Raw genomic sequence first — 26,030 nt, forward strand, 5'->3', positions numbered from 1 at the left:
TTTGGAAATTTCTTTTTTGGGGAACTGGGAGTGACAGCTCTTGGGAGTGTGGGGCCTGAGAAAATTCTCAAGAGTTTGTGCTTGGGGTGGGGCTAGGAGAGCCTGGGATAACGTGCAGAGATGGAGAGAAGAATAATAACAAGACGGCTCTTTAGGGACGGCAGCCCTGGTCTCACACCGGATGAGTGAGAATTAGCCTTGTTTCTGAATGACAGGCAGACAAAGGACCCGCCGTGGAACGTGGAGAGAAACTGATTTCTTGTTCAAGTCCAGGGATGTCTATCCAGTGCTGGTCTGATGCCCACAAAGTCCCATGGGATGGAGACCTTTAGAGTACCTTGTCACACGTGTCCCATTCCCAAAGCCACCTCATGAACCAGGTAGCCATTTGACTTTGAGCAGTCACATCTACATTCCAGCTTGAAGAAAGATAGAAGGGACCAGGAAAAAAGAGCATCTGATGGGTCTCTCTTATAGAAACTCCATGGAGAGATTCTGCCCATCTCCGGTTGGCTAAAATGAGTCACCTGGCCAGAACCAATGCAGAGGAGGTTTCGTTTTTGCATCTTCATTCTGGGTGGCTATAAACCTAGTTGAAAATTGAGGGACTTTATTAACACAGAAGAAAGAAGAAAGGACATTGGGAGGCCACTGGAGAAATGTTCTGTGTCCTAAAAGAGGGAAGATAGATTTTGTTCAAATATCCTAACATTTCCTGTGAGCTTTAATGAGTGAGAAACGTGTAAGCCTCTGTGCTGAAGCCTTCACCCAGCCCATTTTGTTGGGAACTTCAGATGATTGTGAGAGTTCAAGTACTGGGTGTCATGGATTCTCTTCGGTTAAGATACCATAATGTAGAAATAAGGGTAGAGGGAAGAGAGGTTGAGGAGAAACAAACTCCTCTCTTTTTCTCTCTCTCCCTTCCTCTGTCTCTCTCCCTCCCTCCCTTTCTTTGTGTGTGTGTGTGTGTGTGTGTGTGTGTGTGTGTGTGTATACCATTTCCATCCCATTGTTCTTTTCATGTCTGTTTATTGCAAGTGTGTGTATGTGAGTGTGTTCATGTGTGCTCTGGTACACATGTACACAAGTACACATGCACGCACACACACACACACACACACACACACACTGGAGCCTAGAGGACAACCTTGGATGTCATTCTCCAGTCTCTGTCCACCTTATTTTTTGAGACAGGATCTCTCATGGGGATCCAGGCCTCACCAGCTAAGACAGGTTGGCTGGCCAGAGTCACACATCATCCTCCTGTCTCCATCTCCCCAGTATTGGGATTACAAGCACACACCACATACCTGGCTTGTTATGTGGGTGCCATGGGTTGAACTCAGGTGCTCAGGCTTACGGGGCAGGCGCTTACTGACTGAGCCATTCCCCCCCCCCCCCGGGCCCTTTCGGCCCCCTTTCTCTTAGGCAATGTGACTCTGTTTGATGGGTTTGGTTGGCATCCCTCATTTCAGGCTTAGATGTGAGAGAGTCGGTTGTCAAAGAGACCCTGGTGTTTGTTGCAGCTTGAGAGAGCATGGGACACATTTCTATGGCAAAGCAAAGACAAAAAGAAAAGCCTGCTGATTTGGCCCTGGCTATCCCGTGACGTGACGGGGAGAGGGAGTCCCAGGGTGTGGTAAAGTAGAGCTGTCATTTCACCTTGACGGACAGGCATGAGCAGCTCACAATCTTTCCGTGAAAGCACCGAATGGCCCTGGTGGAAAGCTTTGGTGGCATGCTGGGGTGGAGGGGGACGGTGGGGGTGGCAGAGAGTGCCTGGCCCTCTAGAGATTTGAGTCTTCTGAGTGGAGGAGGCAGTATGGAGGGCAACAGGTAAGAATGCCTGTTCTTCCACCCTCGGCCTAGGTGGCATGGCATCTTCCAGAAACGTCTTGTGAGCTTACCTAGGCGTTTGATTCTCCTGCTGCCTTTTCCTAACGTGGGGGTGGGGCCACGCTAAGTCCATCCCTTGTGGATGCTGGTGTCGCTGAGTGCCTTGTGCATGCCAGCTCCTCTATGTGCCTCAGTTGTTTTAGGAATTTGGTGGGTTTTTTTTCTTTAGATTTATTTTATATATATATATTCTATCTTCATGCATTCCTGCATGCCCGAAGAAGGGATCAGATCTCATTATAAACGGTTGTGAGCCACCGTGTGGTTGCTGGGAATTGAACTCAGGACCTCTGGAAGAACAGGCAGTGCTCTTAACCTCTGAGCCATCTCTCCAGGCCCCCAAAGTTGGTGTTTTATTCCTCTCATTGGATGGAAAGCAGCCCAAAGGTCAGAGAGGCCAAGTAACTCACATACAAACTCACAGTTACGAGGGGACAGAGCCACATGCATATCTAGGTCTTCCTGAGGCCCGAGTCTTGGCTTCAACTGTTCCTTTAAGATCTGTGTCATTCTGTAGCCCCGGGATAGGTGTCCCTGTGCCTTGAGCAATGCCAGGTGGATGGTAGGTGCTCAGGTCTGTCCTGCCATCTGTGACCCCTTCTCTGTCTCTCAGGGCACATCATCAAGAGAGATCGTTGACATTGCTCTGGGGACATGTCGCTACTTGGCTGCAACTTTCACACACACACACACACACACACACACACACACACACTCCAATAAAATACGAGTTAACCAGCTTCAAAATGAACAGGTTTTGGCAGGGAGTGGAGCAGAGCTGGCAGCCCTGGGCATATCCAATCACTTGACACATACCAGGTCCAGCAGCGTCCCTGCAGATGCCCTCAGAGATGGGCACTAAACAAACAAGCAATTACAGGTGGCAGTCAGTACTGAGGAAAGAACACACCAAGGAAGGAAGGGGTGGGAGTGGGAGGTCAGGGTGGGGAGCTGACTTCCGGGAGCTGTCAACACTGCCCTGGCCCCACCCCGTGCACACAAGTGCCCTGATTCCTCCCTAAGCTTCAATTCTGTTCTTGGGCTAATTCCTACTCCTTACCCAGCATCTGCCTAGAGGGCCCTTTCTTCATCCCTATGGTGTCTTGTTCGACCCTCTGTGGTTGCAGTTACCCTCTGCCTTCCCCCATCCTAAAAGCAAGCCACGGAGCTTCCCACCAGTGAGACCTGGAGCAGCCATTTGTGTCCCAATTTCTGCAACTATGATGTTGACCTTAACATGGCGTCTCCTGACGACGTTATGGAGATAAATATGTGGGTAATTTAGGTTGACACAGTGGAACTCCCAGCTACCTGCCTGGCCCTTGATTGGCACTGCAGAGGTGCTGGGTGATCTTATTGTTGGCTTTATGGTCACCATGAATTAAGTATGTCCTCCACCCAAGAACATCGGTTATGGAGAGTGTTGTGGGTTACTGTCTTTAGTGTTTGTCCGCCCTAGCTTCATCCTGGAATAGCGTAGGGCGACTTTCAGAAGCGTGGATGCCTGGCATTCTCCCTTGAACATACATATGGTTTGGGGTGGGTCGAGCATGGGTATCTTGTAAAGGTCAAGACCATTTCAATAGTCATGGTTGAAACTCTCTGGTCCAATCCTCCCACCCCTTTTAATAGGTAGAGAAGAAGGGTTCTAAAAAGGGCTTGACATGCTTAAAATGGTCATGCTGCAAGCTAGGAGCAGGAGTCTGGATTCCATCTCTCTCGGGAAGTTTTGTTTTCCAACATTCCTCCCACGCCTTGAATTGTTTCATTGATCCCTACCCAGCAGAGAGGCTGCCTGTATCTACGGGGGACCAGAATCTGGAGTGTTGGACGTGTGCTGCCTCTGCTCCATACTTGGGCAGCTGCCAACCTGGTAGGGACAGAGGCTCTGCACAAGCCAGTTGTTTTCTTCTACAGCCAGGACAGCCAGGACTAGAGGGTTGCGGGGGGTGAATAGGGGGTGGCGGGGGTGGGGCATCTGCCTGGACCAATCGTTAGATAAACGAACACATGGATTCCTGTAACTGGGCATCTGTGCTGGAGATTGAAAGGTGAAGGCCTCTCTCTGAGTCATGGAGACGTGACGACATTAGTCACCGGGAGAGCCTCCTTAAAAAAAAAAAAAAAAAAAAAAAATCACACCTTCTGAGAAGTCATCTTACTGGAGCCCTTTGTAGGTGAGGGGACCAGCTCTGCCTTGATGGGGATCACACACTCCCAGATGAAACATAAAAGGTGTTAAACAAACTCCTCAGATCTGGATCCAAATGCCCATTGGTTATGTGAACTTGCCCCCGGAGCCTTAACTGGGTTTTCTGTCAAATGGAGCACTCCAAAAGTGAAGTACCGGTGTGGGCAAAGGGCATGCAAAGAGCATTAAGTCATTGATGGGTCTTAGTAGTCCTGGTCACCAGAGAACCTCAGAAGAGGACACTGGAGATGGCTTCACAACCAGCCTATTTAGAAAGAATGAAATCAGTGTGTGGGGTGAGGTGGGGGTTGTGGGTGGCCACAGATTTACCCAAGAGAGGTTACCCCATCTGCATGATTCCCAAGGCAGGTTTTCATTGGGCAAGACACAGGATGAGTGATGCACATATCTGGTTGTGTCTGTGTGTGTGAGTGTGTAACTGACTCACATGATATTTGAAAAAAAAATGACGTTATTAACACTTTAAAGTATAAGATTTTTTTTTTTTCTGTTTTGTTTTTCGAGACAGGGTTTCTCTGTGTAGTTTTGCGCCTTTCCTAGAACTCACTCTGTAGCCCAGGCTGGCCTCGAACTCACAGAGATCCACCAGCCTCTGCCTCCCAAGTGCTGGGATTAAAGGCATGCTGGGATTAAAGGTGTGCTGGGATTAAAGGCGTGTGCCACCACCGCCTGGCCAAAATATACAATTTTTAACCTAAAAAGTAGGCACCCTTGAAAACTGGAGGGTGTGGCAGCACTGAGCTGAGATTCTTGTATATTGTATATTGTGCTTTCCACACCCCCACAGCTAATTCTGCCCACTCCCACCTATCCTGTAAGCACTTCAACCTGCCCTGGAGTGGAAGAGATATTGGTTTTTGCCCTGGGAACATTTTCAGAAAACCTCTGTGTTCCAGGTGGGCTCCATCGGGCTCACCCTGGTACTCCCACACTTCAGACTCAGCCCTGGAAATGTTAATTTTGCTCATCAGCATCAACTGAATGCTCTTCTCCTTTCGAGTATTTAAAGAATGAAAGGTCTTATTTTGTTCCCACAGCAGCTAAGGGAGGTGGCTGCCCTGAACCCATTCTACAGATCACCAAACCAGTCATCCACAGGGTGTGGCCCTTGTCACAGTGCTGCACAGTCAACAGTCAGCGTGTCCTAGATATTTAGGATCTAAAAATCTTTATCAGGCCATGAAAGTCTCAAGACAAACAAAACAAAACAAAAACAACTCTATTAAAGAGGTTAGATATTTACAAGTTCTGGAGCCACGGAGGAGAATTGGCAGCCTGCTGTTCTGAGTCAGCTTGTCTGAATTATTCTTCATTCTGGAGACTGTGGTTCTTTGGAAAATGGCTTTTTTTTTTTTTTTCTCTAGGCTCCAGTTTCTGTCTTGTGAGGAAGGAAGTTTAATGTTTGGATTGCAGAGGAGGTGTACAATGAGATGATTTGGAATAGGTTTCCTGAGGGAGCCCAGAGATGCTACTAAAACCCAGGCTGGGTGGATAGCTCAGTTAATAAAGCACTTGCTTCACGAAAGTGAGGAACTGAATTTGATCCCCAGATCACATGCAAAAAAAAAAGGCTTGGCCTGCCTGGACTGAATCTACCAGGTTGAGCTGAATCCCCTGAGGAGTTCTTGCTCTGGAGGAGATAGATGGGAATGGGAGGGGGGTGGGAGGAGGGAGGACAGGGGAATCCGTGGCTGATAGGTAATATTAAATCAAATTATAAAAATTTTTTTTAAAAAAGGCTTGGCATGGTGTCTCACAGGTCTAACCCTAGCACTGGGGGAGGTGGAGACAGGTGGGCTCACTGGTCATCAGGCCAGTAAGAGACTCTGTCTCAAAAAAGTAGTTGGACAGCAGCCAAAGAATGACATGTGACGTTATCCTTTGTCCTCTGCATGTGTGTGAATACATACCACACACACATGCCCCCCCCCACACTCACAAACTCACACAAAAGTAAAACCCAAGTGCTTACAAGTCTGTTTGGGAAACTGAGTAAATGCACTGAGGGGTGTGTGTGTGTGTGTGTGTGTGTGTGTGTGTGTGTGTGTGTGACACAGCAGGTGAGCCATGAGAGTTCCCTAATACCTCATCTTCCTTCTCACCAGGACACATATGAGAACACCATACCATAGACCTTTAATTAGAACAGAGATATGAATCCTACAGGCTGAAAACCTGAGAACCCTGGGCAGGCTGTGGTCACTTGAAAGCCTGGGCCAAGGATAGACTCTCTCAGGATGCTGGAGGACACAGCAGCTTCTCTCTCTAATGCAGACATTCTGGGCAGATGTTAGACAGTCAGGATGAGCTGGGCTACTTGGGGTTCCTCTGCTTTGGGATTTTTCAGATGGGAGTCCCAGCCCCCCATGTAGAGAAATGGCCTTGAGATGCACCAAATCCCTTGAGCCAGTGTGGTGGAATCAGCTAGGTCCTTGGCCAATGGCCACTTGAGGAAATAGCTTAGCCTGGAGAGAAAAGACACAGTGCAGAGTCCTCACAGCTTGGCCCTCCACCCCCGGAAGGGAGCCACTGAGGGACAAGGGACAGAGTCAGACAGGCACCAGTTCCAGGAGTTGGGAGTTAACAGTTCCCTTCCACAGGCCTCAGCTTTATCTGAAAAGTCACCATGGGACCTTTGTTACCGGCTTCTCAGAATAAATGTAGAGGATATGGTCTGACAATGGGCAACAGTGAAGATTCAGGACAGGGCAAAGACAGTTTCTTTCCCCCATCATGACTCCAGGGACACTGGCCTTGGAGAGTTTAGGTTGGACTCAGGAAACCTTAATGTGTCCCACAGCTCAGCTATTCCAACCCTGCACATCAGTCCAAGCCCCACATCCCTTTTCTTCTTTCCAGAAAAAGATAGAGTCACAACATCCACTAGGATGGAGTCCACAGCACCAGAGAAGAGCTCTCCCCCACGCCCTCCCCAGAATATATTGGCCAAGTCCTATAGTACGGAGGACAAGCCCGAGACCCAAGACCCACTACCTTTATCCCCAAAGGCAAGAGAAGCACAATGGAACACCATTGCTGTCTCTTTGACTCAGCTTGTTAATAAATGAGACATAATTTCATGTGGCTGGAGAAAAAAAGGATTCTCTCTCTGTATTTTTCTTTTTTTAGTTGTGACTTTTTAATAGAAGTTGGTTCATGTACAGGCATTTGAGTTCCTCAATTAATTTCCATCTAAATGAGGTTTTCCGGAGATAACCAGTGTTTTAGCTCCATTTGGACTTAATTTGTATGACGGGAGCCTCTGTTTCTGCTGGTTCCAATTCGTCTGGTGACTCCAGCATTCATTACCTGGGTGATAATTCCCCACTACAGACAGCAGCACCCAGAGCAGAGAGATGAATGGGTTTCCAATAGCAATCCAGGGGGAGGGCTGGTCCCTCTCCCTTCCCAATACCACTCAATAAATAGCAAATAATAATAAATTATTAAATAAGCCATGTTCTGAGGACAGGCTCACATCATGGTATTTACAATGCAAAATGACAACCACCAAAAAAAAAAAAAAAAAATCAACTCACAAAACGAGAACAGAGATGAACAACAAAACCCAAATACCCAAACAGAAGAAAAAGTCACAGAGGGATGGTGACCACAGTGTCGATGCCATTGGCCCAACAGTGCAGAACTGAGAAGGAACAGAGTTCTTTAAAGGGTTGTCCAACGATGTTGTGTCTGGCCCAAGTGTCTCTGGTGGGCTGGCCAGTGGAGGAGGGCCTGTGTCGTTTTAATATCAAATCAAATTTTCCGCTCAGCAGAAGGGAAACCGAGGTGAGAAACAATGCCCCCGAGACGATTCAGAACACACCCAGAAGAGACGGAGGCAAAGGGAATCGAGCACAGGGCTGAAGGCGTGGCTCCTTTGCTAGAGCACTTGCCTCATGTATGCAAGGCCTTGGGTCCCACCCCCGGCACCACAGAAAAAAGAAAAAATGCAACAGAAAAAAAAAAAGTTGGAAGTTGACCTTGTGAAAGACATAACTCATTGCTTTCTTCGACCTTTGGTAGCACCCCAGAATTGCCGCTTCGTTAAGCAAGCCCTTTTGGGAAAGAATGGGTCGGAGAAATGTAAGGAGGGGGGCTCACTGAGACTGAGACCCGAATTCCTTCCCAAAATCTTTCCATTTTATTCTGCTCCTTGAAAAGCTGAGTTGCCTTCCATGGAGGTCTCAAAGACAGCCTGGAATGCAGTCTAACCTCGGTGGACAAGAATGGTCCTTGCTGGCGAGTTGGGGTTCGCTCACTGTCCAGTAGGAATTCGGGTGCTGTTTTCAGTGTGTTCCTAAGAATGGGAACCTCCTTGTAGCACTTCAAACCTCTTCTCTTCCCCCTGAGTCTCAGTGAAACTCATTGTGTGTGTGTATTGACTCTCTCAGGCCTCAGGCCAATGCCTAGAATTATTGGTCAACTACTCCACCTGACTAAGTGGAAATCCTAACCCACAACAAGGTAATCATCAGTCCTGTTTCATTCACATAGAGCATGCCCAGAGCAGAAAAGTCAAGGGGCTTTGGCAATATGTTGCTTAACCTCAGGCTCCATTCTCACCCATTTTGGATGTTGGTGGTTGAACTAAATCCTCACCGGGAACAGCCTTCACGTCACAATGTGCTAACCACTGTGTGAACATGGCTATAAACTGCTTTCTAGTAGTGTTATTCCCAAGAGGCAGAAAGTATTGAGGGTAAAGTGGATAGATACCCCAGGGTTTAATGCTTCTAGTTAGCCAAGGTTATTAGTGTCCTGGAAAGAGGTCTATGTTTGCTTGGAAAGAAAAACAGTACAGAGGGAAAGAGAATGAGGAAGAGAGATGGAGGAGGAAGAGGAGGAGGGGGGGTGGAGGAAGAGGGTGCACCTTAGCCTCAGAGGTATCTAAATTACCTTCTGAAAACTGTTTCCAAGGGAAGAACAACACCTTGCTTGGGTTAGAGTATGACAGCCATGTTGAAGGGAAGAGCCGGAGATTTGGTGAAAGTTTTACTAAATCCACAGCTGGACCAGGCAAGCCGGCCCCTGAAAGTCCATGGGAAATGACTTCAGAAAGGGCAAGAGTTCTCTGTAGTCAGCAGCCAGAAGTCACCGACAGTTGGTCAGGAAGGCGGGACTGATAAAAGTCTCTAGGTCCTAGATCCCAGAATGAGCTTAGAAATGACCTTTTTTTTTGGGGGGGGGGGTTGGACATCTGGCTGTCCCCTCCATCTGGATCTTATTTTCCAATTTCAGAAGTAGCTTTGTGCTACCCCAATGGAACAGCTAAAGATCACAGGAAAAGGATGTTTGCTCTGGTTGTGTGGGTTTCTCCCAGGATGGCCCATGCCCTCTTCACAAAACAGTGGTGTCTACTGCAGGCAAAACAGAAAAGCTTTCCAATCTCAAAAGCTAGGGGGAGAGGAATTAGATACCCGGAGGAGATGCAGGTGCAACTTACATGAATCCCACCTTTTTTTGCTCATAGGGGGTGAGTTGGTGCCTTCTACGGTTATCAAGAAGAGTACAGTGTCTTCCCTGGGTTAGTCCTGCCTTCTCTCCAGCTGTGAACATCAATTAAACCTCATCAAGCTGACACCTTGTCTCCAAGAGCCGGGCTAGTATTGAACCACTCTTACCCACAGGGTTCCCCAATCACAAGGCCGTGGCTCTGTCATGGATGCCACTGGAGACTGGCCAAGACGTGGCACTCTGACTCTAAGCAGTTAGTCGAAGAGTCCTTCAGGGCTCTTTTAAATATGCGTAGCTACGTGCTAATGCCAGCCTCGGATTTAGGCTCATGAACTCTGTGGCTGACTTCATCTTTCTGATACAGTAGTGGTGCAGCGTGTGTATAAGGAGGTGAGGCGCAGGCCTGAACCTCACTGGCATCGAGCTGAATAATGAACCTTGGGACTTACATGCTTCTGGGTCAGTTCCAAGATGCTCAGGGCTTAGAGCATTCATGGAAAAGACCAAGATGCCTCTGGCCTCTCCAACTGCAGCCATGGCAACAGGATTTAAAAAAAAAAAAAAAAAAAAAAAAAAAAAGCACAAATAATTTAGAAGACCATCCCACCCAATACACACATGATCACCTATCATGACACACAATTCCTCTGAATAAATAAATAAATAATTAAATACTGATAATGGTGAGAAAAAGAGCTCATCACATAAATAATAAATAAATAAAAAATAAATAAATCGAATAAATAAAAAGTTTGCTAGGAGCCCCAGGCAAAAAGGTCCCCTAGAGTGGTTTGAATGAAAATAGTCTGTGTCTTCCAGAGAGGCTCTTGTGCCTTCACAAGCTGTCCTGCTGAGGAGGTTTGGTGGCTCCCGGAAGCCTTTGTCTCCAATGAGGGAAACGAGGAGGAGTTGGCGACCTGGGCAGGGATGGGGGTTATTTACAGTTGCTGTACGTGCCCTCTTGGGGCACCTACTCCTGTGCCAGGCACCTGCCATCAGCCTCTTGTGGTGTCGGCATAGGCATCCTTGAGTCTTGGTGGGCGGAGTTTTGGTCTGGGCAAGAAGCCTTGGTGGGAAGGCCGGTGTGGCCACTGATGTTCCTCCTCGCCTACTTGATGACAGACTTCCCTGGCGCTCACGGGACCCCCCCAGGCTGGTAGGTTGGGAAAGATTGGCATGGAGAGGTCACTGCTTTTAAGATGGGAATTTTTTTTTCCCTCCTCAAATGTTTACCTTGGAGCAAGAGGGATAAATAATGTTGTGTCCTTGCGTCCATCACGCTTCAGTGTCCAAAGCTGGGAAAGAACCTCTTTCTCTCCGTGTGCCCTGGCCTGCTCAGCTGTTGTCATCACAAACTTGACACCCACAAGGCTCTGGAAAGCCAGGCAGGTGGTGAGGGGGATGCCCGAGGGTTTATTTTAAGGACTCTCTCCTCTCTCTCTCTTGCCTGCCTGTTCCCAATGTCTTCTGCAGACCAAGCAGCTGATGGCATTTGTGTGTCAGAGGGCAGCTTACCCTTGCTGCCCAGCCCTGGGCAGGAAGAAGGTGGAGTGAGGGCAGCAACAACCCCTGGACTTTCCTAAACTTGCAGGATCCCCAAGCCAGGGACCACTCAAGTCCCTCTGTCCCAGGCTCTCTGTATTTGGGTCTTTCCCCCACAACACTGAGCTAAATGCAATGTCCCATCCTGGCAAAATTCCTGAGAGGCAAAGAGAGTGGTCTTCATGTGAGACGGCAGGTGCCAGCCTGCCCTGGGTAGAATCAAGGGTGTGGCAGTCTGGGCAATGTGGAGGGGGGCTGGCGGGCGCCAACTGGAGGGCAGGGGCAGACTGGCTGGCGCTGGAGACTGGCTGCTAGCCACAGCACTGGGAATGCTCAGCAGATGGTCCCGTGGAACCAAGTTGGTGCCAGCTTACTGGGGATGAGGCAAATTTGGGAAGGAGGGCTGTAGCCCAAAGTATGCTGATGGTTCCACTGTCTCCTTATCCCCATGGGGTCACGAGGCCCCGCATGAGGGTCTCCACAGAGCTGGAACCTGCTGGAATCCCTTCCCTGGCCATGCTGACATGCTAAGAGAGCGAATGACCTGACTCTTTGCTGCTATAACTAGAGAACCCATCTCCAATCTTCCCCCCACATCTACCAACAACAATAGCATCCACCTCCTCTGCTCATGTCTGATTTCTCCCAGCAGGACCCAGGAGCTCCCAGCCTTGGCCCATGTTGGGAGGGAGGTTAAAAAGCTCTGAGCTCTTCTGTTGGACTTTGCCCTTGGTCTCCTCTCTTCCTAACACTGGGGTCCAAAATGTGCAGCCATGAGATTGAAGGAGGGGGGAAGGAGGGCAGGGGGAGGGGGGATGGATTGACCCTGGCCTCCAGTGGGTATCCTGTGAGCAGCGGCTGAGTAGAACAGAGATATCGCCACGTGTCTTGGCCAGGCCCACACTTTTGAGTCATCAATCATAGCTTTCCACAGGTGGCCCTCTCCGTCGGCCCAGATGACTCTCAGGGTGGTGCTGGTAAAGGCTCCTAGCAGCTTGGCAAAGGAATAGAAGTCCCTGTATCCCGCCCCACCTTCCCAGGAAAGCACAGAGGACAGGAGTCAGGAGCCCTCCGTATCTGTCACCAGGGAGCGGGCGTGAAGAGCAGGTAGTAAAGGAGACTGGCAGAGTACAGAGGGGTCTTCCCGGTGGGCAGTGGCGAGGGAGGGCCCTTGCTTAGCGCCTCGTGCTGGCATAGCTTTCTGCCGAGCTGTAGCTCAGGCTCCGACTCCGACTGCGGCTCCGGGAGCCTACGCTGAGGCTGCGGGAGCTGGAGCTGCGGCTGGTCCGCGTCCGGCTCCGGGTCTGGCTCCTGCTGCGGCTCCGGCTGGGACTCCGGCTCCGGGAGTAACTGCGGCTGGCCGAGCGGCTGCTGCTGCTGCTGTACCAGGAGGAGGCGCTGCTGAGGCTGCTGGATGAGGAGGGGCTGGGTCGGTAGTAAGGGATGGGGCGTTTGCGGGCACTGTAGGGACCAGAGATAGGAAGCAGGTGAGGGCTCAGCTCTCAGGGAGCGCTGGCGCTGTTCCCAGGGAAAGCAATGTCCTTCCATCCCCCAGTCTCTTAGGGAGAAAAAGGAAACCGCAATAACTCCAAACCCCAACAAAACAAAAACAAATTCCTCCATCTCTTCTCCTCTCATAGTTTTGAGATCAAAGAAAAAGCCTGGTTTAGTATCCTGAAAAAAAGCGATAGTCACTTAAAAAAGAAAGAAAGAAAGAAAGAAAGAAAGAAAGAAAGAAAGAAAGAAAGAAAAGATAGATAAATAAATAAATAAATAAATAAATAAATAAATAAATAAATAAATCAACAAATCAGACCTGGGGCTCAGAGTTCTCAGCTGGCAACAATATCTGCATCGACACTTCAATTGAAGTTTTATTTTGCTATTTTTACTTTTAACTAGAAACTTCTATTTCTAGTAGGTTCTATTTCTAGGGGGGGGAGGCTGGTTTTTTCCATTTACTGCAGCATATCATTTCTTCTTAAAAAAATAAGTACACGGGGTGTTTCTGTGTGTGTGGGGGGGGCGTTGGGGGGAGCTGTGAAAAAGGGCATATTGAATTTAAGAAAGTGAAATACAGCCACCACCAGCTAACCAGCAGCATGGGTAACCAGTGACAAGGACAATCACGGATGCTGGGAAGAGAGCACTGTGGACCATTTGAGCAGGCAACTCCATCCATCACCCCCAGCCCCCTGCTCTTGTCCTGCCGGCCTCCTGGTCCTCTGCATGATGGATCCAATGGGCTTCCAGAATCCCTTCCCCTGTGGGTCTCTGGGAGGAGTGGGGATGTTGGGAAAGATAACCTAGTTTGGGGACGCCATCCAGCCATTCTCCCAGCTTTCAAGGCCTGAGAAATACAATTTCTCACAGCCTTTGCCTTCTCTCCCGACAGCTTTTCTCCTCAGAGACTTTAGCTGTCACAGGTCACGTCTTCCACCTCTTCTCATCATTCAGTCAATAATGATAGATTACAGCATGTCCCGCGTTTAAATTTACAAGGCGGGGTCACATTTTTTTGTCCTCTTTCAGCTCTTCCATGTGACGTTCCTGGGAGTTATGCCATGTTTTGTGGGTGAGAAAACAGCCCGGAGGAGGGGAAAGGACTCTAGGTTCCCTGGGAAACCAGGTCTTAACTCAAAATCTGACGTTTCCTTCACTCACCACAGCTCCGTTTAAGTCCTTGGAAATCCCAATCATGTTATTTGTGCTATCTGAACTTGGTTTGCAGTATAAGCATGAATAGTTTAATTGTAACCTGGCATTTAAATACGGTAGGGTAAAGGACTACCTCCATTGAGGTGGGGCTTCACCACCAGGCCAATGCTCTGCCCTGTGGTGGTCTGGGTCCCCATTCTCTAGCCAGTCCCACACCCCCTCCCCTTTCTAACCCTCTCCTCTTAGCACCAGCTGGGTCCCCAGCCTCCAGGACCACCTCCTAGGCTACACACTGCTCCTCAGACTGGCCCACTGTCTTTCCCTGAGTCCCGGGGCAAGCGTAGTCCACGTGCTGTCTGGGTTCCTTCCCCATCACAGCCTAGCAGATTGGGATCCTGATATGATTCCATCCTAGGGTAGGCTTTGAATCAAAAATCATTATTTTAGAGGTTGGAAGGGGCATCCTGGAGCTCCTACAATGCTTGAACCCCAGCCTCAGCCCCGAGGTCCATATGAGAGAATGCGACTGTGGGGGAGAAGGTTGGAAGCAGGTGATCCCTGCTTTGGGGTCTCACCTGGTTATCCTTCGAGCCTCCAGGTGGCTTGGGGAGTCTCTCCGGCGTTTCCTCATGGGTGAGTAGGACCTTCGCCGCCTGCGTGCACGCTCTCGGGGCTGCAATTCCTTCTCACCATACTTGGGGTCCCTGAAGGGGTGCAGCGGCAGGGTGGGGGGTTGCTAGGTAACTAAGGCTGGGCTGGCTTTTCTGCTGGTATTTCTGTGTGAGACACTTTGTTGTCCCCGCCACCCTACTGATACTGGCCTTTGCCAGGAGCCCCAGAGAAGACAGGGAATATGATGCACTTTGGGAAGAATCTGATTAGGTGAGCACCGTGGGGCAAGCTGGCCATGAGCAAGAGTGGTTGGTAGCCTTTGTGTGTATGTGGTGTGTGTGTGTGTGTGTGTGTGTGTGTGTGTGTGTGTGTATGTCCGTGTCCCTTGGCAGGGAGGCACAAAGGTTGGTGGGTGAGGAGGGTGAGGTGGGTGAGGCCCTGGGGTGGGCAATAATTGGGGTTGTGAGTGCAGGGGCAAGAGAAAGCAACAATCGAGCAAGGAGATGGGGCGCCCGGGTGCGAAAAGGACAGTAGGTCAAAGGGTGTATTGAGGCCTGGTTGCCACTCTTGATTGGACAAACAGGATTGCAAGAATTCCCATCCCTACCTCTTCAGGGCTAGGGATTGGGCAGGGCTTGGGAGATTGGCACAGAGAGGTACGGCCAGAATTCAGGATCTGAGTAAAGGGGTGTGGCCCATGAGGCAGGACCCACCCTGGGGGTGGGTGGGAGGGTCCATACCTGGTGGGGCTGTAGCGGGAATAGCTGGGACTACGACGAGACCTAGAGCTTCTGCTAGGCGGGCTCCTCTTGCCAGACTTGGAGGAATAGCTGGGAGAGCGAGAGTAGGACCTGGGGAAGAGGGAAGAGCCTCTGAAGTCCTGTGTTAGGGTTGTGCAGGCGGCTGAGGCTCCATGCACCTGGCCCCCAGGCGGCGCTCTTTTTATTTGAGCAAGCCTGGCTTTTAAAGGACCCACAACCAGAGAATGAAACCCTCTCCTTTTCAAGTAATTAATATTAACACTGACAACTTCCTGTTATTTCCTGAATGCTTATTGTCCCGGCCACTTTTTAGCTGTGTGGTCTTGGGCCCTTGATTCCACTACTCTAGGCTTCTATTTTCTCGTCTGCAGAATGGCAAAGGAGGACCACCCCTACAAAGTTGGCTGTAAATCTAAATTAGAGCAAATCACTTAGCATATTGGTATATACACTAAGTGCCAATTAGCCAATACACTGGAAACGTTAACTATGACTATTATACATTTGATTATGTGCCAGGCATTGAACTGAAAATGCATGTGTCTCACTTAATCCTCAACACATGCCAGGGTTAGGAACTGTTATTAATTTCATATTACAGATGGAGAAACAAAGACACAGAGAGGTGATGTAATTTGACCAGGGTCACACAGCTAGTGGACATATGAATCCAAGAGAGTCTGGCTACAAAAAGTGTTTTTGACTTCTGCAGATTATAGCAGTCCCTCTCCACCCCCCACATGCTTACCCATGGTTTTGCTTTTCTATGGCTTCATGAATGGATTGAAAAAAAAAATAAGAAGTGGAAAATTCTATAAACAAATAATTCATAAGTTTTACATTTCAAAACATTCTGAGTAGCACCTACTACGAAGTGAGTTATTTCTTTGTCCAGGGTATCCATGATGTCTATGCTACTTGGCGGTTAGTAGGTAGCATTTGTGTGATCAGATCTACCATGGCAGGATTGTAGATCTACCATGGCAGGATTGTAGATCTACCATGGCAGGATTGTAGATCTACCATGGCAGGATTGTAGATCTACCATGGCAGGATTGTAGTGCTCATGTGCAAGCAATCTCTATTTACTTAAAAATGACCCACAAGTACGAGAGTAGTAACACTAGTAACTTACACATGTCAGAAAGGAGTAGTGACATACTTCTACTAAGTGAGAGCATAAGCATTGTCCATCCAATAAGAAAGGAAGGAGGGAAGAAAAGGAAGAAGGAAAGAGAGAGAGAGAGAGAAAGAAAGGAAGACCAGAGGCCGAGTGTACTAAGATATGTGGCAAGAACAGAGATCTCCAGGAAACAAGAGAAGCAGAGCTCATGTTAATTTTGCTACGACACCTCACATTGAAAACACTTCCATCATAGTGTACGACAGGTGCTTAGTTACAAAGGGGGATGGGCCATGTCATGATAGGATTTGGTACTTAGCCAAGAGTTTGGCTACAGGTATCCATTGGGGATCCTGGATCCTATCTCCCGTAGACAATAGGGGAAGGGCAACTCTTGGTGATGCATCTAAATTATGAGCCCTGTTGCCCCCCCCCTCTCTCTCTCTCTTTACGGCACCTAGAGAACATGACGGGGGGGGGGGGGGGAAGGAAGAGCTCATTCCTATTGCAATTGTGCCCCTGGGAAAGTGCCTGCCAGACTGTCCTTTGCATTTGCATTGAGAAATCTTATAGAAAAAAAAGGCAAGTGCTGGTTTTGAAATTACCAACCAAGGAAGCAACTGAATGTTGAATGTTGATTATATGGTTGTGGAAGAGGAACAACCAGCTTGCTGTTTTTTTTTTTTTTTTTTTTCTTTTTTAAATTTTCGTTTGAAATCTCAAAGAAATTGAAATTAAAAAATTTTTGTTTGAAGAAGGAAGCTAGGCTCAAGGAGGCCCTGAGGGTTGGATTAGATGGGCTCTTCCGTTTCCTGAGATCTCCTGTCTGTATGTTCAAAGTCAGAGCTATTCCATACAAGGTAACCAAGCAATACCAATGGTTATTGAAACAGAATACAAAAACAGCTACAGTTCTTCTCTCTCTATCTTGCACAATCCCTGAAATGTTACTCTGTAACTCCTCTCATTAAGGGAGACTCTTCTGGATGGGTCTTGTGACTTATTATGGCCTAATAGAACAGCAGGAGGGATGGAATGATACTTCAAGCTGAGAAGTAAGGAAGCCTTATACATTACTGCTCTCTCTCTCTCTCTCTCTCTCTCTCTCTCTCTCTCTCTCTCTCTCTCTCTCTCCTTGTCATTACCATGTGTACAAGCAGATAGGTCTGCTGGTGGATGAGAGACAACACAGAGCAGAGCAGAGACAACTAATCATTGGATGACTTTCAATTCCCAGCCCCGAGCCAACTCGCCATCCGGTCAAAAACACACGAGGGGGCTGAGGACAGAACCAGCTTGTTGAGCCCAGCATAAATCGCTAATCTGCACAATTATGGGGATTAAGTGAATTCATTTTATACGAAGGATGATGTTGGTTACTTTTTTATGCAGAAGTTAATTGACACTCGTCTCATCCTCACGCCAACAGAAACAGTAACAATGAATGCTCGTCATGTTTTAAGTGCTTTTGCTTCAGGCAGGAGCCATTGGGCCACTGAGCCATGCATTCTTAATATTTTTGTTTTTCACGCAAGGAAATGGGGGCTCAGAGATGTTGATTGCCTTTCCCAAGGTTATCAGCAGCAATGGCTGGAGCAGATACCCAAAGTCAAGCTTGACTTGACAGTCAACTGCAGATCAAAAGTCAAAGACGTACTCACCTTTTTTCGGAGGAAGTGGACCGGCTCCGGGTGTACCTAGGGGAGGCTCTGTGGTTTGGGGACCGGGAAGAGGGACTGGAGGATCGAGTGCTGGTGTAGGAGGAGCTACGGGAGCACTCTTTGATGGGGGAGCTCCGGGCTGTGGATGGGGCCAAACTAGACTTCTTCACTTCAGCACACTGTAGACATGGAGACTGAAATCCTCTGCAGGAGGGAGAAACATCTGTCATTATCCCGCTGCCCTTGCTTGAGGGGGGGGGGGGCACACCTTGACCTGGTATTCCCTCTATCACCTTTGCCTAGGATAGAATGCCTTCTTAACCACTGAGCCATCTCTCCTGCTCTAAGATAGAATATCCCCAGTTCCTCTTTCCACCTCCCCCCTTTCTGGGAAGAACTTCCAGGTGACCGAATTTAGAAAGGCAGAGATAGAAAAGACCTCCCAAGTAGAATGATATTTAATCCAATTCAGCATCCCCCAGGTAGGAGGTACATACCACACCAGGGGGCCACTTGAGAGCATTCCAGGAGGCCCTTGTGGGCACAAGGCTAAACAACTTCAAATCATGTGGTGAGAGATTCCTCCCTCCCTCTTTCTTGTCCTTGCCCAGTCCTTCTGATTGTGTGAATGAGAAAGCCCTGGCTGGGTGCTCCTGGGTTTTTAACACCTCTCTAACACTTTGTAATCTCCCCAAGATAAAGGAACAGGCCTTGGGGTCAGAGCCTTGAGCAGGGAACTGTAACTGACCTGAGTTAGATACACTGGCTTCATCCGATTACCACAGGTGCTTTCTATTTATTATGTTTCAGAAAGGGATACACATTTCCATACAGAAATAGTGATATGATCACAATAAACAAACCAGTGTGAATATAGTTTAAAAGAATCAAGAACGTGACCCGTGCTTGGGCAACTTTGATGTAGCCCACTTTGCAGATGGAAAGATTGAGAGACTCCCAAAACCGGTGGATGGAGGTTTGTTCACAATCAGACAAAGGGTATGGGGAATCTTTGCTTTATAGTCTCTCTTGTCTAGGGCCATTCTGAACTCCTTCTGAGGTCCTCATGAAGACATGTTCATTTGATTAGGCCAAGAGTCAACTTCAAATCACATTAATATAGTTTGAAAACTACCATAAATCTTGAAAGATTCATGATGATCTGGCTTTGGCTCACCTCTACAGTCTTGGCTCTTGTTCCTAACAGGCTGTTCTCCCCAAACAAAATGTCCTATTCTGTCCTTTGTCTCCAGACCATAGAACATGTTGGCAACTTCCTCTACACGTGGCTCTGCCTTGACTTGACCCCACCTTCTTTGAAAAGCCTCTTAGGACAGTCTCTCTATTCCCATTCTGGGTTGACGGTCTCCTGTGTGTTGCCATGGCCCCTTCTGCTTGGCCCTTCCCCCATGCCTACAGGACTCATTTGGTCTTAGGATTCCATGTATCTTCTGCCCTGGATATTGAGCTGATGGGGTGTGTGTGCCCCCCCTGGACTTGATATCCTCCACACGTGTTTGTCATGTGTCATCTTAGCCATCCTGTCTGTGTCTTGGGCTCTTTCATTTGATTTTTTTCAATAACATTGTATATCTGGTCCTATGGTTATGACCAAACTAAGGAGGGGGCTCAGAAGGAGTGGTGACTTGTTCAAGGTCACTCAATTCCAAACTTGGATCTGTCTAGCCGCACACACTCATCCCTGTCACCTCTCCAATTCCTTACCCTCTGCATCTGGGGTGCCCTTGACTTTCAGCTCATATCTCTTCACTTATTCCATATTTATTGAGCCCTTTGTCCATAGCTGGCAGGACATAAATACTCATGATTTCACCATCATTTACATTCCAAAGTGAAAGGCTGGTTCTAAATTATTTAATTTGGCTGTCTATGTATATCAAATGAAGCAAGTAACAGCTATATATCTCTTGGACTTAGGGTCTAGTTTTAGAGACAGGTCTGAATTGAAATGCTGCTATTGCTGCTTCTTAAATGATTTTGTCTGAGTCTGTGCCTCAGTTTCCTATCAGTTTACAAAAAGGTTATAATAGTGCCTGTTGCAAAAAGACACCAATAGGAGCTGAGGAACGCTATTTGTGAGAAGCATTTTTCCCAGTGTCTATTATGTTATCTGGATCACTAGTGGCTTTTTAATTAATTAATACTAATACTTTTTCATCATCATCATTATTATTGCTCTTTCTCTCTCTATTCTCCCAAATCACAGCACTTTAGTGTGTCAGTAGATACGTGGCCGCCTTCTTCTCCCATGTGGGAACTTTGCTGTCTGCTCTTGGAGAGGCTGACATTTGCACTGACCCAACTCTGCCTCCCACCAAGCGTGGGCAGGAGCTGAGGACAGGGACATCCCAGAGCGGGCAAACCAGAGGCCGGGCTACATGCAGACCCAAGCTGTTTGTCCAGCACTGAAGCCTGACTGGGTCTTGTGTTAGAGATAAGAGGTGCTCTGTCCTTGAAGAAACTGTCACTGCTTCCATGCTTGAGTGGGGTATGGCCATCATTTGGAAATCTTGGCCACGTGGAACAAAGGTGGACTTGAATCCCTGGCAGGAGGAAAGACCCAGTGTTTCTCTGGGTAGAGTGTGCGAGCCAACTTCCCCTACCCATACACCTAGTGAATTCTGAAGTCAGGAAAAAGAGCCCTGTCATTTTCTCACTCCTAGCATCAAGCTGAGTGCTGCCATGAGGGTGTGTCTGGTAAGAAGTTGAGAGATGTAACTGAATGGATGGTGCAGACTAAGTGGCCAGCAAATTTTAACAACTACTCTTTCGAGAGTACATCTAGCGGTCAGCATTATAACGCGATTTATGTTTTTTCAGATTCTTTTCATGTGTATGTACGTGCATGTGTTCTGTGTGCATGTGTGTATGGATGTGGGTGTATGTTTTTGGGGGAAACACAAGCTGATGCCAGAAAGCTACCTCCATCACTCGCCTCTTTCTTCTTTGAGGCAGGGTCTCTCAGTTAAATCCAGAGCTTACTGATAAGCCTAGTCTCACTAGCCCACTTGCTCCGGGGATCCCTTGTCTCTGCCTCCGGAGGGTAGAATTACAGGCAGGCCATCACGCCCACCTGACATTTACACTGCTTGCTTGGCAAGCATTTTAACCGCTGTCTCCCCAGCTGCTGTTTGCTGTGACTGCTTGAGTGACAGAGCAGTTGGTGATGAGATGATGGAATTGTCATTGGCTTGTAAACAAACGTGTAGCTGTATTTTCAGAAGGAAAAATGCATGCACCCAGCGTAGCATCAAATGAAAGGACCCATACCTCAACTTTACAGTGGTAGCTGTGTGTTCTTCATGAAGAAGTTTTATTTTTAGAATACTTTTAATTTCAGGGCACAACTGAGCACAAAGCAAGGGCCTCCTGGCCTCCAGGACTTCATCTCCCACAAACAACGTCCCTCACCAAAGTAGTCCATGTGTTAGAACTGAGGAGCTAACACCTCATACCATCACCCAAAGCCCATAGTTTCTGTCAGGCTTACTCTTGGTGTTATATATCCTATGACTTTTGATGAGTCACTGGACATTTACCCATCATGAATGATGTATCATGTGTTATACTTTCATGTAGCTGGAACTGTGTGTGTCTTTTGTATAAATGGATAGCACGCTGTTATTATTATTGTTGTTGTTGTTATATTCTAGAGTCTGGATATACCACAGTTTATTCACCTAAAAGACTTGGTTGCCTCCAAGTTCTAGAAAGTATGACTAAAACTCCTATTACCATATGTAAACAGATTTTTGTGTGTGTGTGAATATGTTTTAAATTGATTTTGGTCAGTACTATGGTATGTTTTTCACTGACAGCGACTTAAATGAAGTTCATGTTGGACTTTCCCCGACACTCTCAGCAAACTGGCATCTATTTTTGTCTCCCTGCCGTCCATCCCTCCCTCCTGATATCAACACTCTGGCTTTTCCTGCAGAAACATCTGGCTCTAGCCTGTAACTCAGCACCTGCTGGGCCAGAGAGACTGGTTTGAGGGGACACATGACCCAAGCTGGGCCAAGCAGAGCCAATAAGTACCTGTTTGGGTATTTTTGCTAAGATTTTTGTTGGGGGCGGGGTGGAGGCATTCTTCTGCCTGCTGGTTGGAGACGCAGGTGCTGAGCCTATCTGCAAAGCTCTGGGCCGGTCTGCTTGAGAATGAAGCCAACAGAGCGTGGGAGCAGAGCTGAGAGGTAGAATTCAAAAGAGAAAGAGGCAGTAGCACCTTTTGAACCCCTGGGTCTGGCGGTACCTGAAGCTAGTGTCTGGCTATATATTTTTTAAATCAAGCTAATTTGAATAGATGGTCCTTTCTTTTTCTAATAAAGATGCCTAGGAAGGGCAGGGCACTGTGATGAGACTATAAGAAAATGACACTAGCCCAGCATTTGGGAGGCAGAGGAAGGCAGATCTCTGTGAGTTCGAGGCCAGCCTGGTCTACAGAGCAAGTTCCAGGACAGGCTCCAAAGCTACACAGAGGAACCCTGTCTCGGGGGAAAAAAAAAAAGTCATGCTGAAGTGGGGATCCTCGTACCCTCAAATGTACTGACCTTGACTCACTGCTCCTGCAGGTAGGAGAGACGTTCTCCAAAACAGCCCCCTTGTTCTGCGGGGAGGAGGTGGTGAAGGAGTTCCCTGAATCAGAAGTGTTGCCACAGTTGAGGTCCCGACTCTTGCTCAGACCCCCACCGGGGCTCCCCTTCTCCTGGCCCCGGGACCTGGCTGAGCTGGTTTGCGTGGAGGGCGGCGAGGACGTGTCATGGCCCGAGTCGTACTCCTGCGAGCGCCCTCGGGAGGAGGCGGTGAGCGGGCTGGCTGATTTGCTAAAGAGGTCAGCCGCAGACCCCGACCCAGAGATCTGAAAGCAAAAAGACCCGTCGGACACTGCTGAGCTCCGGGGCTGTGTGTTAAGTAACCAAGAATGTTAACCATCATGAGTCACTGTAACGAAAGCAAAGAGAGAAGGGGAGAGAAGAGACGCCCAAAAAACAAAAGCACAAATTCCTGAAAGAATTCCACAGAACTAGGAGACCTCTAGAGTATATATATATTTTTTTTACCCCCTGCTAGAGTAACTGGAAGATTTTAGGAATCATGCAGGGAAAAGGCATGCGACTCAGATCAAACAAAAGTAAAGGGAAATGATACAAAAATGTAATCTCTAAGAAACTCAAACAAAGGAGATAAATCAATAGAAGGGGGAGGGCTGTAGACACCCTTAACTTCAAACAATAATAAAAATAAAGGAATGGGGGAGGGGGATAAAAAAGAAAAAGGGGGCTACAGGCCTCAAAAATTAGATCTTGGAAATTAAAAACACAAAAGGAGATAAAGGCAAATTTTAAATTTCAACCCAAATCCTCAACTAACTCTTTTTTTTTTTTTTAAAGAAAAAGTTGCCTGAATAAAACCCTGAACAAATGTCACGTGGGTCAAAGAAACAAGGATGAGAACTGGTTTCTTTCTTTTCTTTTTTCTTTCTTAAAAAAAAAATAGTCAAGGTCGCAAACGGACGTTTGAGCAGTTTCTAACTAAAGGAGTCAAGAGAGGGGGCCGGGGGCGGGGCGGGGAGGGGGGGGACAAAATAAATGTAAAGTCAAATAGTCTGGCTGAAAACAAAACCAAAAAAACCAAACATAAAACAAAACGAGTCTCTACAGGCATTTGTGCGCGTCCTTCTCTCTCGGAGGAGGTAGCTAAGCACTCTGAGTGGCTTCTAACAAAGTCTCTGGTGTCTTTGCGGATTACGTCACTTACCAAGCAAGGACTCCTCCTTTAGTAGGAAAGGTGTAAGAGAAAGGGAAGAGCGGGCAAGGTAAGTCCATCATCAGAGTCGTAAATGACAAGAAAAAACACACACCTTCCTACACAACCTTAACCTTCGCCCTGAACCTTGTTGGCTCTGGGGCGCTGGGTGCTTTTGAGCGAGCAGATCTCTCACTCAGGGAGACCTAACTTCATCCACCTGGCCGGTAGCTTCCTGCCCAGGTTGGCTCGCAGAAACCTTCACTGCCTTGGCACCTGGAGCTATGGAAGGAACTGTAAAGGCCCAGTCCTCCGTGTACTTCCAGGGGACACTGGGGAGGGAGCGTGTGATTGCAACTGGGAGATTTAGAAGGACCTTGGACATTAAGTCGTGAAGAGATGCCCCAGTTTGGGGACTGGCCTAGGAAGACTGAGGGATTTGGGGGGCTGTGGAAGAGTTATCACTTGGGAAGGGAATTCTATGCTGAGAATGTTTTTCTTCAACATTCAGGTCAGGCTGTGGCTGAGAAATCACAGTGATTTTTTTTCCAGCTGCTGTACCATGTTTAGCTGTGGGCAAGAGAGATCTTTGCCCTGGACTTTTTCTAGCAATACATCTCTATGGGGAGGAGAAATTTCTGTGATGAAGAGGTCACTCCCTGGAAACCACACCTCTAGACCACTCACTCTGGGGTGCTTGGGTTCCCAGAATTCTCTATTTAGATGGTTCCTGAGTCTCCTTCTGAAGATCTGTTTTTCCATAAGCAAACTATGTCTCAAGTGGGCCATCTGGGCAGAAACTGCATGATCATGTTGAGGTGTCCAAGTGACTGTGTATGGGTCCCCTGACACTGTTTGCGGGTGACACAGAGGAGGGAAGCCTGAGACCTTGGGGCAGATTCTCGCTCACTGCCATGCTGTGTCCTAGTGCTGGGAAGGGCCTGGGACTCTGAATTCAAAGGTGACTGTCATATCACCTCGAAGACATGTTTACTTCAGCCTCTCAAGAGGGGACATACTTTATTGTTTTTTTTTGTTTTGTTTTGTTTTTTAACTATATTTATGAGTAGCTCTCTTGGCTAAGTCCTATAGTCTGGCCCTGGGCCTTACACATACTAGAAAAGGCTTTCTCATTAAAAATAAAAATGAAATCAACTTTTCCCCAACTTTACCCCCTGCTTTGTAGACTTGCTAGAGAGGGGGCACCTGAGCTCTTTAAAAGAGACCCTTCTGCCTTGAGGGAAGAGATGTGGACACCTGGAACTGAGAGTCACAGAGAGATCCCTGACAGCTTGGAGTGCCACATCCTGGGACTAAGAGGCAGGGATTTCTTTCTGGTTTCTCCCAGGAGGCTTTGCACATGGGCAAGCTAACGGTCTAGCCTTAGCAAATCCTGTCTAGTGCAGCTTCTGCCTTGAACGCATCATGATTACTTGGCTACCTTTGCCTTGAAGGTGGCACCTCAAAATAAGGTGGCCAGGTCGAATTTTCTAGAGACCCCTTTTCGTATAATATACAGAATCTGTTCCCATTCAGCTCCTTCTAAATTGGACGACATTCCTCTCCCACCTCTGATGTCCAATGGTCCCACCAACATCTCCTTTACCATCTCTGTCAGAAGTGAGAAACCACCATGATGGGAAGCTAGCTCTGAGCTTTCAGATTAGGGTTTAGTCCAGGGAAAGGATCAAGGGATTTTTGACCGGGAGTGAATGGTGGGGTGGCCAGTATGTCAGAAAGTAAGCCCATCTTAGAGGCAACAGGCTGGCAGAGTTTAATGTGATATCTTGTAGCTTGCTCCCTGGGGCATCTAGACTGGGTTTTTCTCCTTCCAAGTACTTTCTCCTGGTATTGACTACAAACTTAAAAACATTTGTTTTCCTGATATGTGATGGATCCGCATGAGCCAAGACTTCAACTATGATGTTTCTAGGATGGTACATATAGAAGGGGGACCGTGCCTTCTGCACACACTCTGCCCCACAATCTGAGCCCACTGGGATGTTGTCAGAGTGTCTCCACCTGGCTATAACTTACAGAACTATAACGACTTCTGTGTCTGACCCAACAGCACTGCATTGGATGATGCTTTTCACCACCAGAAAATAGAGATAAAGTCCTGCTGGGAAGCTCTCACTGGGCGAGAGTGCCAGGGCACACAAACCTACCGGCCTCTCCTCCTTGTTTAAAAGTCCCACTCCTTTGGTCAGTCTCAGCTCACTGACACAAATTACGGTGTGCTTTACAAACCTGCCCCACCTGCTTCCTAAACCAACCCCAAGAACCTTACACACTCCTCTTCCATGCTTTCCCAAGTTGTCTTCCACAGTCCGGGTTGACCA

The 26,030-nt window shown here is 47.9% G+C and overlaps 1 protein-coding gene and 1 long non-coding RNA gene across 2 annotated transcripts in view; one reads left to right on the plus strand and one right to left on the minus strand.

Annotated features, from left to right (window-relative positions):
* Positions 1 to 12,129: 12,129 nt before the first annotated feature.
* Positions 12,130 to 22,786, plus strand: LOC119086579. Its single transcript, XR_005089892.1, has 2 exons — positions 12,130 to 12,214; positions 22,515 to 22,786. It is a non-coding gene; the product is annotated as an uncharacterized LOC119086579 (long non-coding RNA).
* The window catches only part of Srrm4 (serine/arginine repetitive matrix 4), a 166,225-nt gene continuing 152,407 nt past the window's right edge, over positions 12,213 to 26,030 (minus strand). The window contains exons 9-13 of the mRNA XM_037198640.1: positions 22,494 to 22,801; positions 17,923 to 18,126; positions 15,118 to 15,228; positions 14,341 to 14,469; positions 12,213 to 12,568 (exon numbers count right to left, since the gene is read on the minus strand). Of these exons, the coding sequence (XP_037054535.1) occupies positions 12,283 to 12,568; positions 14,341 to 14,469; positions 15,118 to 15,228; positions 17,923 to 18,126; positions 22,494 to 22,801 (1,038 nt within the window). The 3' untranslated portion in view covers positions 12,213 to 12,282. The remainder of the gene's footprint in view (positions 12,569 to 14,340; positions 14,470 to 15,117; positions 15,229 to 17,922; positions 18,127 to 22,493; positions 22,802 to 26,030) is intronic.

Source organism: Peromyscus leucopus, chromosome 23 (assembly GCF_004664715.2).
Source record: "Peromyscus leucopus breed LL Stock chromosome 23, UCI_PerLeu_2.1, whole genome shotgun sequence".
In the NCBI taxonomy this organism is placed as follows: domain Eukaryota; kingdom Metazoa; phylum Chordata; class Mammalia; order Rodentia; family Cricetidae; genus Peromyscus; species Peromyscus leucopus.